Source organism: Vitis vinifera, chromosome 13, assembly GCF_030704535.1.
Source record: "Vitis vinifera cultivar Pinot Noir 40024 chromosome 13, ASM3070453v1".
Lineage (NCBI taxonomy): Eukaryota > Viridiplantae > Streptophyta > Magnoliopsida > Vitales > Vitaceae > Vitis > Vitis vinifera.
This window is the reverse complement of record NC_081817.1, coordinates 2,228,483-2,243,564: the sequence shown is the minus strand read 5'-3', so window position 1 is coordinate 2,243,564 and position 15,082 is coordinate 2,228,483. Positions and strand designations below refer to the sequence as shown.

The window sequence follows — 15,082 nt, the reverse complement described above, 5'->3', positions numbered from 1 at the left end:
TCTTTAAATTTATTTTATTTATTTTCCTCTATTATATGAATATTAAATAATTTAAATATATATAATTTTTGATAAATTTTAATTATATTTTATTTTCTTTTATATTTTTCATTGTGAAATCAAACATAAAAAAATAATTATCTTTAATATTTTTTTTCCCTTCCTTATTACTTTTTTGTGAATCATAGTCTTATAAAAAATACTAAAAAGAAATTAAAGTATAATTAAAAAAATAGTTAGAAATTAGGTGTAATTTTGATATTTTTTAAAGAAAAAATTAGTAATAACTATGACATGGAATGCAAAAACTCTTATATATTTATCTTAATGATAACTATGTTTACTTCCTCAAATTTCAAAATTTTAACAAGTAATTTTACAAAATATAAAATAAGCTTATACTTCTAATGTAAGAATTCCGACTATTATAAGTTAAGTGTATCAAATATTTAATCTTTATATAAAAAAGTTAAAATAAATTTAACATATTGTATAAAAATAATTTATTGCCTTGGAGCGTATTTTTTAATTTTTTTTTCCCGTTCTTCACATTTTTCCTTTCAATTTTTGTAAACCAAACATGGCCTATATAACCATCACGTTTAATCGAGAATTTCTTTATTTAATTTAGTTCCACCCTCTAGTTGGTTTAGTGTCTAATCAAAGATTAATGGAGCTAAGATTACAACTTGTGAAGGTAGTGTGCTTTAATGGAAATTTGGCATTTGAATTGATAATGTCAATGAGCCTATTGCTTGCAAGTGGCGGAAAGCTCCATTTGCGATTTGATGTTGGTTCTGAGAATGGGGTCTAAAGATGAGGCACATCACCCCCATTTGGTCAAACAATGTGAGTATATTTATGATCAGCACAATTAAGTCGACAATATAAAGATTTGGTAAAAAAAAAAAAAGAAAGGCGGCCCAAATTTGTACATCATGCTTTACACAGAGTGGGCTTGTGGGCAGCGATACCATTGTAGGCCCAGGACTAGGTCATAACATAGCAGAGTTGGGCCAAAATCATTTTCTTCATGCTGCAAGTTCTGATCCAACGCCAAAAGCCTAAAAGTATATATAGATTGAGGCCTGAGCCCACAGTATTGAGCTACGTGGGACGAGCTATAATATGGCGGCCCAATAAGAATCCAGCTACTCATATATATATACTCGTAAAATGAAACCCTAAGCTCTCTCAATTTTTAGGGTTTCTTTCAGAGAGAGGGAGAGGGAGGAGCCGCCATTGTAGCTCAGAGTCGCAGCCATGGGTAATACGATGGAGAAATGAAACTCGAAATATTTGATTTTGTTTCTTCTATTTGGCAAAAGCATGTTTCCTGATCCGTTCTTTTGTGTTTTGGATGTGAAAATACAACAGCGAGAATCAAGGTTCATGAGTTGAGGGGAAAAACTAAGGCGGACTTGTTGGTGCAGTTGAAGGAGTTGAAGGCCGAACTTGCTCTTCTCCGAGTTGCCAAGGTCACCGGTGGTGCACCAAACAAGCTCTCCAAGATGTACTCTCTTTTCCTCTTCCATTTATGTATATATATCTGTGTTATATGTGTATTTTTCAAGTTTTGTTAAGATTTATTGGTGTTTATGCGGTTTGTTAGGTTATTTTGGTTTTTATGCCCATTCAGATTGATTTTTGCTTCTGTTTCAGTATGTATTTATGAACTTGTAAAGTTTTGCATAGGTCTTTTTCTGCTTGTTTTTTATCTATGCTCATTATGTGTAAATTAGTGTTAAGTTCTGAAAATAGGGTGATGTTGATGCTCTGTTGTTTATTAAAATGATGGAAAATAGGTAATTTTTCTGAGTAATTATGTTCATTGATTTTGGAGATATTAATATCTCTGAAAACTAATATTAATTTTTTTTTTGGAGATATCTGAGGGATAAATAACAATGTATGTATTTGTACATATGTATTTGCTTGTTGGTTTGCACGGATACAGTTGGGTTTTGAATTTTATATGTTTGGATGCGGTGTTATTGATATGCTTGTGATTTATGTTTGATCTATGTGTGGGTGCAGAAAGGTGGTGAGATTGTCGATTGCACAGGTATTGACAGTTATTTCACAGAAGCAGAAGGCTGCTCTGAGGGAAGCCTACAAGAACAAGAAGTACTTGCCACTTGATCTGCGCCCCAAGAAGACCAGAGCCATTCGCAAGCGACTCACCAAGCATCAGGTAATCCTTCTTTTTGATATGATGCTCTTGTTGATTTGTTGTTTCTAATATTTTCCGGTTGAAGGTTCATTTTTGTGAATATCAATTTAATCTTTCTTTTTTTATTTTAATTTTTTTATGTGTTATTATATTTCTTAAAAATACTAACATGGAGGTTGCTCAACCATTTGTTGAAAATATTTGAAAACCATAGTCTGTTTAGCTGAAGAGAAAATGCTAGGCATTGTATATGGTTTCAACTGGACCTACTATAGCATTTGTGTTAGTTTAGGGGAATGGTTTGTTTGTTGGAGGCCAAAACAACAAAATCCTCATAGTGCCTCTTTCTCTTCACCATTTATATTCAGAAGTTCACTGGAAACTGGGAAGTTATATTTTATTTTATATCTTTAATTACTTTTAAAGCTTCATGGTAGACCATTTTATGCTTGAAAGGTTGGATTGGAAGGAGGTTTGTGTTATTCAACTGGGATGGTTCCCCCTCCCCAAATGTTGCTGCAGTAACCATGTTACTGTGCCTTCAGAATTTTCCATGCTTGTAGCCCGTTTCTAGCTTTATGTATTGTTATTCCTTGGTATTAAGTCTTCACTATTTTCTTGTTCCTCAGGTGTCATTAAAGACAGAAAGGGAAAAGAAGAGGGAGATGTACTTCCCCATGAGGAAGTATGCTATTAAGGTGTAGGTCAGGATCAATTATGTTTGTCATTTTGGTATTCTGAATCCATAAATCTTATTAAGTTGACAAATTTTGAATTTTGTTTACTTTCATCTCATGTTGGACTCAAGTTTGGGGTTAAATTTGTTGGATTTTGTGTTTGTAAGTTCTGGTGGGTGTATCTCATCTGATACCAGGATGCTAGGCCTTTTCTGCAATGATAGCTATTAAGAGGTGTTTCTAATTCTTTTTTTCTCTGATGCTTGTTATCAGATGGGTTTTATTCTTCTTTTCTTTACTTTTGCTCTTGTGGTTGAATGCTTGTTGATTGCTTGCTTTCTTAGTTATCATTCAGCGTTTGTTTAGGTAAAATTACAGTGCATGTGGGAGTGTTTTAATTTGAAACACTTTTAATTGAAGGGCTTTGTTTAAAAATATAGTACGGAGAATCTATCAAACAAATTTTCAGGAACGTGTTATAAGTGATTTTTCAATCTTTAAAAACTGTTTTTTTAAATTTTTTCTAATACTTGATTTTTCTTTAAAAATGCTTTTTACCTCAGAAGTGTTTCTTAAAAGTATTATCAAACAGACTCTAAATGGCTGTCTTATTAGAAAATTGAAGTGTTAATACCTTCTTACAAATTGGTTTCCTTTGGTTACTGATGCTTGTATGATGGACTAGTTCCACAAGCTCTGCTCGGCTGAAGTAGAGTTCGAGCCATTGGTGGTATTGTACAGTATTTTCTCATGTTAGGAAGCTTGCCTTGATGAAAAAATCCATGGTCTTTCGACAGACGAGCCATAAACTTAGCTTGTGACCTTTATTGTTTCACCTGATAAGCGATTTTGAGGTTGGTCGTCTCCTTTAAATGATATCTAGTTGCCACCCCTATGGAAATGTTGGCTGAGCTTTCCACACTTTCAACTGAATATCATACTTGCATTTGGACCTTGAGCATAAGATGTCTCTTTAGTTGAATCCTCTTTTTTTTCATAGGCATCTTTACTATAGCTTTGGTAGAATTAAGCAATTGTAAAATAAAAACAATACTGTCCACAACACTCTGTAGATGACCAATATCGAGTTGATTGTGATCCGATCAATATTAGAGCCACGATGGGATGGCACAAATCTACTGATATGGTAAGAGTTTATACTTGAAGCAATAGCATTAGCAAGCTTCCTGTGCTGACTGGCCAAGAATTTTTTGAGGCTAAAAATAAATTTCATTTATGAGACTTCTTTCAGTGCTTAGATTCTATGATGGTGAAGCCCAAATCTAATGGAAAATTCCATTCTCTCTCTCCTTCCCTGAATCCCGATTGTCTCTTCTTTAAATTGTTAGTGGAGTAATCTGCTTTCACTTACCGGGTCTGTTCTAAGGTCCAATCAGGCCTACTCCCAAGTTCCCAACAAGACCTGCCTTCCAAATCACTGAATCGTATTTCTGAAAATAGTAATTAGATAACGCTATTCAACTATCCCTTAATCTTTTCCCTCTTTGATTTTTTGCTATTTCATTTCTCTTTCCTTCACTATCCTTCCGAAATGAAACGCGAAGCTGTAACATTCCAAAGTGGAAGTTGCATAGATTACAAGGAATCATTCTTGGGAGAGCTATGAAAAACAATGGGCTTTGTCAAAAAGGCGTGCCATCAGAAATGAGGAGAGGCTTGTTCACTCATTGATTCAGTCAGTTCAAAGCAACAATTCTTCATCGACTACAAGTGGCAATTTTCATCTTTTCATTCCCTTGTTCTTTGTTTTCTTCAACGCCCCGCCGCCAGCCTCATGGGTAGCTCGTTACACTTGGATGTTATTACTAGAAGCCCATTGGAAAAGCCCAACAATGTTGTTATTCAGGTTTGAACTAAACAAGTAGGAGGTAATGATATAAGAGTTTTTATTAATTAATCTTCAGAGTAGACTGCTTCAAGCCTAACTGAGTGCATTGCATCGAACGTTATCTACATATACAAATAAGTAAACTATGCTTTACAGCTTTGCTCCTCAGTCCTCACTCCCTTCAAGACTTCACCTCCCCTTATGAGAAAAAAAATCTATCTTCAACTATTATGACTGGCTGCTCCTTCCAATCCATTCACGTCAATGGGCTTCCTCATTGCCTATCTTTGAAATCTCTTCACGCCTCATTTTTCTTTGAAAATGTGTGTGTGTAAGTGTTTTTAGAAAACACATTTATTAAATACTTTTTCAGAAAACACCGTATAAGAAAATTTTCAATTTTTCAAAATGTTTTTAAAATTTTACTAAATGTTTAATTTTTTGTTTTAACGTTTTTTATGCTAACAAATAGAGGCCTGAAAAATAAAAATAAAAAATTGCTATGCAAAACTAGGTTATGTTCCTATGACCTTAGTTTTGAAGATAAACTACGCTATCAATGGATCAAATCTTGCTTTTCAACTTATTTGCGTCATAATCTAATTTTTTCATTTTGTCCTTTCTGAATCTTATTTTTGGCTTCACCCTATAAACGACCATTTTAAAATTTCATAGAAAAATCCCCCCATCCATTTTTCTTCTTTATGTTATGTAACGGGTCCTTTCAAAAACATATTTGATTTATACTAATAATAAATATCCAACCTTGTCTCCTAAATGAGGTCATGGTTCCATGGTTCCATCTTATGGAAAGGGACAAAACTTAGGAGTAATGTATCACATTTGCATTGACTCTCAAGATTATTCTTTCATGTTGAAAATTTCAACTTACTTCATCCTCATATCTTATTTGTTTTTTTGTTATTGTTTACTCCCTTTTTTTTTGGACTTTTGTTATTTGACTATTTCTCAAGTGATAACTCCCATTTCTCTCATTTGTTTTTTGTTGATTTTTTTATTGTTAATATCATTTTTTTGGGGGTCTTTGATTCATGTCATAGTCGCTTGTCCATTGCCAATGGCTTCTTGCTTGTATGTGTTATTCATGGCCTTTAAAAAAAAAAAAAAAAATTCATTCACCCTATTGATTGAATTTTTTTACAACCAAAGTACCCATTTTTGTAATTTTCTTCCATTTTTAAAAAAATATTTTAAAATATATTTTCAATAGAACCTTTTATGTTGGATTTTTTAAAGCAAAGATAGGCTACTAGGACTATTGAAAGGAAGAGTAAGTCAGAGAAAAATGACAAATGCCTATAAAAAAGTCAGCAAAATTTTGGAAAGTTGGTGCCATATGACATGTACATAGACAAATAAGACAATGTTGTGTGTATTTGAATTAATAATATGTGATATTGCGTGTATATTTAAGTGATTCATTTAAAAAATATGTGGTAACGGTCACACGTGTTGAGTTAATTTAGTAATTTTTTATTTTTTTTTAATCTAGTTGACCAAACTTAAGAAATTAACAATGGGACAACTTTGAGATGGATCGCTTCTATTTTGATCCTTTTCATTTTATATAAATTAATTCTAGTTTCCTTCCCAAGAAAAAAATTAAATGAAACGGGATGAGATAAGGTAATAACCGAACCCATTTTAAGTCCCAAAAAAATAAAAAATCTTAAACAAACCCGTAATCCATTTATTTAGTTTCAAATCCATTTCAATAAATAGGATACCCAAAAAGATCTCTGGTCTTTGGCATCCCTTCTAAAGACTTATAGTTCAATACAGCTATATAAATTAAGTAAAGCAACAAAAAAACAACTTCTAATTGACTCCACCTAAATGGACCCATTAATATGATACAACATTACATACTTTGATGTTATCCAACAGTCAAATGTAGGAAAAAAATGTTCATTGGAGGAATTGGGTGGTTGAGTGAAGCCATTGGATGGACATGAGTGCTTCTATGTAATATCTGTATCAAATATTTCTCAATTCTTATGATCATGAAGTGGGAATTTGATTGAATGCTGTGGTCCAGTTGTTGATTTAGTGAAGTAGGCCTCTAAACATCACCCAAAATTTTGGAATCCCTTTTGATAAAGACCATGGAGTATGCACACCCACCAACCAACTTCCCTACCACTGTTGAGTCTCCTTCAACACCTAACTCACCTCCCACCCACAAGTTCCAATTGGAAAATTTCATCCATCTCCTATCCCACAAGTTCTAATTGGAAAATTCCATCCATCTCCAACCTCATATACTTAATGTAATGATAATATTTTCAAAGGTGTCATAATGATAGAGGAGAATTAATCAGAGAAATCTTATTAATTTATCATCTTGATGGAGAGGAGCAGCTGATTTGTTCTATATTATTAAGGCCTTCAAAGAAGGTTGGCGGGTATTTTATATTCAAAATGATCTCTTTTTTTTTTTCTAAAAATATTTTTAACATATTATTTTTTATTTACATCCAAAATTATCTTTAAAAAAATTAAAATAAATGATAGAAAAAAAACAAAATCATCCTATGAATTAAAACTCATTTTTTTAATTTCTTTCTTCTTTTTTTCATGCAATATCCCATTTTAATTTTTATGTACACTTTGAATGTATTTGATATATAAAAATAAAAATAAAAATAAAAATCAAACAAGAACCGAATAAGTCATAATCCTATGTGAAAGAGTAGAATCAAAATCTCGACCCACGAGGTTTGATTTTCATGAATTTAAATGAGAAATAAATGAAATTTTCATAGTTGAAATGTTAAGAAATTTAATTGCTACAATGGTGGAAGCAATAAGCATAGAACAAGTCAAAAGTAGTTTTGCTTGTTTTAAAAAGCAAGAGAAAAGTTGGTTATTCGACTTTCTTAGTCCACAAAAGACTTCACTCCTCATGCGTCTAGAGGCCGGCTTTTGATTTTATTTTTATCAAAAAGCTATTTGCCAAACCATTCCTTCGTTAGGAATTGATAATCTTTGAACAATATTTTCTAAGACATGACTAATCCGGCATGTTGAATAACAAAGTTTGATTTTGGAAAAACATCATCATTATGGGAATATACATGCGGAAGAAAAATTACGTTAATTCATTGAGATCTGGTATGCTATAAGTGAATATTTATGACAAGAAATGAATATGATCAAATTTATATGTTGTTTTTTATTTTATACAAAAAAATCATGACTAATTCACAAATTCGGAGGAAGATATTGAACTTTTATATTTAAAAAATGTTTCAAAAGGGATCTCCAAAATAGATGGGGATTAATAGAGTAGCTTTTGATATGGATAGTTGATCAAAAACTGGTTTTTGAATAAATAATTCAAATATAAATACCTTTTTGGAATACTAAAAATGTTTAATAGCATTTCTATTTAAAGTGTTTTTAATCAAAGTGTTTTTGAAATAAACACTAAAAAGTGCATTTGATAATGATTTTAGAAAATATTTCTAATATTTTTAATACTTAAATGATAAAAGTTTTCAAGTGTGAAAAATATTAAAAGTGTTTCCTAAAATTATTGTTAACACCAAGAGCCTATTTGACAGTGATGATAGGAAGTGACTCTAACATTTTTTAAGACTTGAAAATTTTGATATATATCATTATCAAATACACTTTAAATGTTTTTTCAGAAAATATTATAAATAATTTTGATACATATCATTGTCAAATACTAGAAATTTTTCAAAAAAAAAAAAAATTTAAAATCATACGGGAAAACAGGTTCATGAATTTTTAAAAATTAATTTCTATTTTTAAAAATAGTTATAGAAAACTGTGTTTAAAAATTTCGCCAAACATCCTCTAAATTTCTTATAAGATTTCCCCTCATTTCCTAGTTGTCCCTTTCTCTTTCTTTGCCACCAATTATAATATAAAAATCAATAGATTCCATATAATAAAATAAAACAAAAATACATCAAAGTCAAAATCCCAACCAAGAATCAAAGTCAGTCCATCACCATTCTCTTTAATCAATCGGAGAAAACTGCAATTACTTGTAATGGGGCCCATTCAAATCTCCATCATGATCTCACAAAATTAACAGGAAATATTTTTTTTATTTTACATTTCTGAAAAAGACTAATAAATTATTGTTATTTTGGGTACTTGCTTGTATACACTTTGGCGTGTAAGTAAATGTTAGGAGTCAAATAGTTAGAATATGGGAGTGTTTTTTTGTTATTAAATTTGGTTTGGCGTATATTTTGGCTTAAAGAAAATGGTGGTGCCCAACATTTGATGTCATTGACATCTAGAAGCTTCCATCTTGGGTTTACTTGGGAAAGGTATATATATATATATGGGTTATTTGATTAAAAGAATTATTAAAAATCCGATTTTGAAAATTTAACCCCTTATCTTTTTTGACCTCATTTGAACAAAATCGCCCTTATTAATTTTTTATAAAAATAACTATTCTTTTTAAGCATATTATAAATACTTGAAATAATTAAGGATATTTATTCCAAAAATAAATTACTTTTAAATATATATATATAAAAGAAGATAAATTTACAAATATGAGAATTATTTCATCCATTTTTAATTAATATATATATTTCTTGATTGATTTTTGACAACAAATTCCATATTTTGTCCTCGTTATTTGAATAGTCTTTATTAGCTTATTTTTACTAAAAGAGAATATGGTATTTGACTCAAATTTAAGGAAATTAGTGATAAAAAAATATTAACATTTATTGAATTTGGATCTCAAATTTTAGAAAAACATGTGATTCGAAAATAATAATATTTATTTTTTCTTAAATAAAAATTATTCTCAAAATATGTTTAAAGGTGATACAAAGTTTGTTTGCTAGTGTTTTTGAAAAAAGACCTTTAACATAAAAAGTGTTTTTAAGGAAAAATAAAATGGTTGATAAAATTTATGAAACATTTTTAAAATTTTGAAAAATCATTTGTAATGTTTTTTGAAAAAATATTTTATAAATAATTTTCTTAAAAACAGTTTTAGAAAAACCATTTTCACTTACAATATTTTGAATAGAAATAGTATTAAATGTATTCTCCAACAAAGTAATCAAAGTCTCATGGGACTTTCATTCGAATTAAATCACTGAAATTCAAATTGGTCTTTATCTTTTTTAACACTCATTTTTATGTTTAGCAGTCATTCTTAGAAGTTTGGTCGACACCCTCACTTACATCTTGTAGTTTCACTAGTGGACTACTTCTCTCCAACAAAGTAATCAAAGTGTCATGAGATTTTTATTCGAATTAAATCACTGAAATTCAAATTGTTCTTTGTCTTTTTTAACACTCATTTTTATGTTTAGCAGTCATTCTTAGAAGTTTGGTCGACACCCTCACTTACATCTTGTAGTTTCACTAGTGGACTACTTCAAACCGAGTAAGCCAAAACAAATAATAATAATAAAAATATTAATGGTAATTCATTTTAATACTAGAAACCCTTAGAAGATGAATTAAGCAATTGGTTGCGAATAAACAGCTTTCAAAGTAAAAGTTGTTTGGCATGAAAGAAGAAAAAACTGGTTTGGCAGCTGGCTTCGATTTGCTTACTTTGGTGTGTTTGGAAAGAGTGTAATTGAAGAATCTTCAAAAACGAAGAATCTTCAAAGACCAAAGGCTAAGGGTTCTCTTTTTCAAGTCTCTTATGGAGTGGTTCAAACAATTGCTAGATTTGAAGATTCCCTCTCATCTAAATTTTTTGGAGTCTTTTTATTGCGATGAATCTTACTTTTTTTCTAGGTTTCTTCTTTCTTTTATGATGCTTAAGTTTATTTTTTTTTTATTTTTTATTTTTTATTTTTTATGTATACTATCTATACAAGTTAGATGCACCCCATTTTTTACACTTCTTAATGCAAGCTTTTGTCTATCAAAAAAAACTTTCAAAGTAAAAGCTCAATTATCATATCATGGCTTATCAAAGAATACATATCAAATGTATAAGCACTTTGAATAGTTTTATTTTATTTTATATTTGAGCTTAGATTGAAACTATTCAGACTTGAAATGGTGAAAGGAATCAACTCTAAAAACGCGCTTGTTTAGATCTTGACTCAATCTTCTCTATTTATTATTTTCTGCTTTTGCATGTAAGCAGCAATCCATTATTTGACCAAGTCATGTTTCTTTTCCCCATCACATTACAAGTACTTTTTTTTTAATTTAAATTTTCCAAAATTATTTATCATTTTCTTAGGATTTTTTGGGAATATTTTTTAATATAGTTTTTTAGAATAATTCTTAAAATATTATCTATTTTCCATAATAAGCTTATCAAAAGTGTTTTTTAAGTTAGATTTTTTTTTTTAATTTCTAAAACACAAAAAATTATTTTCAATAACATTTTCCAAACAACCCTAAAATTCTTTTCGCCTACTTTGGCTCTTCCATTACTTCTTGTGTTTCAATGTTTGAAACTAGGCTTGATATGGGATATAGGAGCCGCAAATTCTTACTCAACCGAGTTGATGGTCTTTCATACACCACGATTTGTTCACGGTTTTTTTGCTTTGGACATTTCAGAAACACGTTCAAGAGTATGACTACCAAATACCCCGCACATGGCTGTATTTCTGTTCACAAATTAGAACTTACTAGAATCTACTTAGTATTTGCCTCTTTTTTCTTACCAGAAAAGGACACTTGTATCTATTCAGACTTCAAATTAAGACAATACACACAGCAGAAAATGACCGTGTGTCTTTGGGTTCATGGATGAATATGAGAAAGTGGAGGTATGGACAAATGGATTTGGTTTATGGCGTGGGAGGAACTCTCTTAAACCCTAAAAATTCCTCCTAAAACCCTTCCTGGTTACTTCCCAACTGGGTTTGGGTTGGACTTGGTTTCCTCCCACCAAAACTGAAGTTGACACAAACAACAATATCTTCATTTCCACAAAATTTCAGGGTAATGTTGTGAAGGGAGAGCTCTCCAAGAAATTTCAAGAAATTTGTACAAATAATTTCTCGTAAATTAGGATAAAATTTTAGGTTAATTGATAATTTAACATTAATTTAAAATTAGGTTAACGAAATGTCACGATAAATTTTATAACCGATAATTTTATTGGTTAAATTTTTACGGGTCTTTTTATTTGGAGCCTTGAGTCTTGGAAGAACATTTGAAGATTGCCCAAAAAATCTATAAAAATAGAAAAAAAAAATAATGCATGACAAGAATATAAGTGGGTTTGATTTGGTTATATCTGGGTATGATATAAAGATATATTATACCGTTAGGAGTTGTCTGAAAACCAATTTGAAAGGGATCCGTTTGGTTTTGTTGGGCTTTGACCTGAGTAAAATGCAGCCAGAAAATTAGAAAAGTCTTGCTGGCTTTCGTTGATTGGATAGCTTCCCTAATTTGATAACCTCACATTTTGCTGACGTAGGCCCCTCTACTACTTGACACGCGGAACCGCATTGAGCCAGTCGATGGTAAGCCATTCCGAGTTTCAAATACTAGTACCCCACTCCCTCAATTGTCACCACTTGTTGCCTGCTCCCTACCTCTATATATAGGATTTAATTCTCTCTTCTCTCTCTCAGAGCCTCTGAACCATAATGGCGACTCTTTTCATTTCATCGTCTAAGGCCTCTTCTGCGTCTTCATTCTCAGTCCATCAAACGATATCGTTGCCACGGCACACCGCGTTTTCGGAGTACATGATGGAAGAGAGTGTAGACCACGCTCATGCCATCATCACCAAGTGGGATACCAAAAGTCCCACCTCCCTCTTCCATGAGAACAGGAAGGAGGGCAGGGAGTTTCTCAAGTGTGTCAAGGACTTGAGGACAGCCATGCACTTCTTTCTCTCCCAAAAATCGGCTTCTGGGAAGCTGGTGCTGGCTCAGCAGCTCATGCAGATAGCCATGAAGAGGCTTGAGAAGGAGTTTTACCAGATTCTGTCTGCCAACCGGGACCGCCTTGATCCTGATTCCGTCAGGTCGTGTGTGTCGGGGAGGTCTAGTAACTCGGATGATGATCAATATCAGTGTGATGTGGGATCAGATGAGGAGATTAATGTTGCTGGGGAGTCGATTTCGGAGGTTGAGAGAGTCTCAGCGCTGGCTATGTATGATCTCAAGGCCATAGCGGACTGCATGATTGGTTGTGGGTATGGTAAGGAGTGTGTGAAGATATATAAGATCATCAGGAAGTCGATTGTAGATGAAGGGCTGTACCGTATCGGGATTGAACGGAACAGTTCTTCACAGATTAGTAAGATGAATTTCGAAGCCCTCCAGCACAAGATCAAGCATTGGTTGAGTGCAGTTAGGATAGCTGTGAAGACACTCTTTAATGGCGAGAGAGTTCTCTGTGATCATGTCTTCTCAGCTTCGGATTCCATCAGGGAATCATCCTTTGCAGAGATCACCAGAGAAGGAGCCATCAATCTCTTCAAATTTCCGGAGCTGGTCGCCAGAACCAAGAGATCATCACCGCATAAAATCTTCTGCTTCCTGGATTTGTATGAAGCCATCTCTGACCTACTCCCTGAGATCGAATTAATCTTCTCATTTGAATCAACTTCAGCAGTAAGATTACAGGTTTCCTCATCACTCCAGAAGCTCAGCGAGGCTGTAAGGGCAACATTATCGGAATTTGAATCAGTAGTTCAAAAGGACTCATCCAAAACACTGGTCACAGGCGGAGGAATTCACCCGCTGACCGAATCAGCAATGAACTATATCTCTTCCCTAGCTAATTACAGTGGAGTCCTCTCCGAAATCCTCGCTGACTGGCCGCTACCAGTACAATCACCATTCCCAGAGTCCTATTTCGACAGTCCAAAATCCATTGACAACCCACCATCCGCCATGGCCATGCGTCTAGCTTGGCTCATACTTGTACTCCTATGCAGGCTAGACTGCAAAGCTGAGCTGTACAAAGACATTGGGCTCTCATACCTCTTCCTCGCCAATAATCTCCATTTCGTTTTGGAAAAAGTCCGTACATCCAACCTGCGGTACCTCCTGGGGGAGGAGTGGATATCAAAGCATGAAAAGAAAGTTAAACAATACAGTGCCAGCTACGAAGTCATGGGATGGACTAAAGTTTTCTCCTCTCTACCTGAGAATAATTCTCAGGCGCCCATGTCGCCGGAGGATGTAAAGGAGTGCTTTGGGAGATTCAACTTGGCTTTCGAAGAAGCGTATCGGAAACAAACCTCATGGGTTGTGCAAGATGGGAAGCTCAGGGACGACATCAAGGTATCCATTGCCAAGAAACTGGTGCCGGCGTACGGTGAGTTTTATGAGAAATATTTGGGCATGTTGGACGGGGAGAGGAATTTGGAGGTTTTGGTGAGGTTTTCACCTGATGATTTGGGAAATTACTTGTCGGACTTGTTGCACGGAACTGCCATCTCAGGGAGTTCATCATCATCATCATCCTCTTCTTCATCACAGAAGTCCGGCCGGGCCCGATGAAACCATACACACACAAAATAATGTGTACCGTTTTGATGTCTGATCGATGTTTCAGGCTTCTCTTCAGCTAGATTTTCAGTATGTTCATCACAAGTTCTATATACAACTGTTTTCTGATGGGTATAAAGATTTGAGCAATAAGAAAAACTTCAGAATGCAACTCAATTCCGTTGGAAATGAATAAATTCAGCTAAAATAGTTTAATTTCAATTTCTATGTTTAATCAATATTGGATCGGAATTTAACCAACCAGAACCAGGTCTGGGTTTTGAGTTGATTCTTGCTCTTTCTGTTTCAAGCTTCATTTCAATCAACCATTGGCAATTCAGAAGGGGAAAAGGGGTTGACTTTCTAGTTGCAGGTTTCATTCATTTTTCCACTAAAAGCAAAGGGAGAGTTCGAGAGAAATTGGGTGGGAAAGAAAGAAAACAGGGCAGAAAATTACGAGAAAAGAAAAAATAAAGAAAAAAAAAAGATTTTAAAGTTAATAATATATATATATATATATATATATATATATAAATTTATTTTATTTAATTTTCTTATATAAATATTAAATAATTTTAAGATATATAAATTCTTAATTAATATTAATTATATTAATTTTTTCTTATTTTCTACAATGAAACCAAATAGGAGAAAATAGTTTGATTCCTAAAAATATTAAGAAAAAAAATGTAAGAAAATTTATCTTCTATTTGGTTATAATATAAGAAATATTAAAAAAAATATAATTCAAATTTATTAGAAACTTATGTCTTTTTAAAATTATTTGATATTTATAAGAAAAAACTAAAAATGATATTGATATAATATTAAAAATAATTTATTAACTTTAAAGTTTTTTTTTTTCTTTATTTCTTTTGCTTACATTTTCACTTAAATTTCACGGGAATTAAACCTGTCCTTA

At 32.5% G+C, this 15,082-nt stretch overlaps 2 protein-coding genes across 2 annotated transcripts; both read left to right on the top strand.

Moving 5' to 3' along the window:
• Positions 1-1,073: 1,073 nt before the first annotated feature.
• Positions 1,074-3,094, top strand: LOC100265729 (large ribosomal subunit protein uL29). The gene is made up of 4 exons (XM_002282253.5): positions 1,074-1,267; positions 1,378-1,513; positions 2,038-2,194; positions 2,803-3,094. The coding sequence occupies exons 1-4, from the start codon at positions 1,264-1,266 to the stop codon at positions 2,875-2,877; spliced, it is 372 nt and encodes a 123-aa protein (XP_002282289.1). The 5' UTR covers positions 1,074-1,263; the 3' UTR covers positions 2,878-3,094.
• Positions 3,095-12,275: 9,181 nt separating this feature from the next.
• Positions 12,276-14,382, top strand: LOC100241639 (exocyst complex component EXO70H1-like). The gene has a single exon (XM_002276034.5). The coding sequence runs from the start codon at positions 12,304-12,306 to the stop codon at positions 14,170-14,172; it is 1,869 nt and encodes a 622-aa protein (XP_002276070.1). The 5' UTR covers positions 12,276-12,303; the 3' UTR covers positions 14,173-14,382.
• Positions 14,383-15,082: the final 700 nt, after the last annotated feature.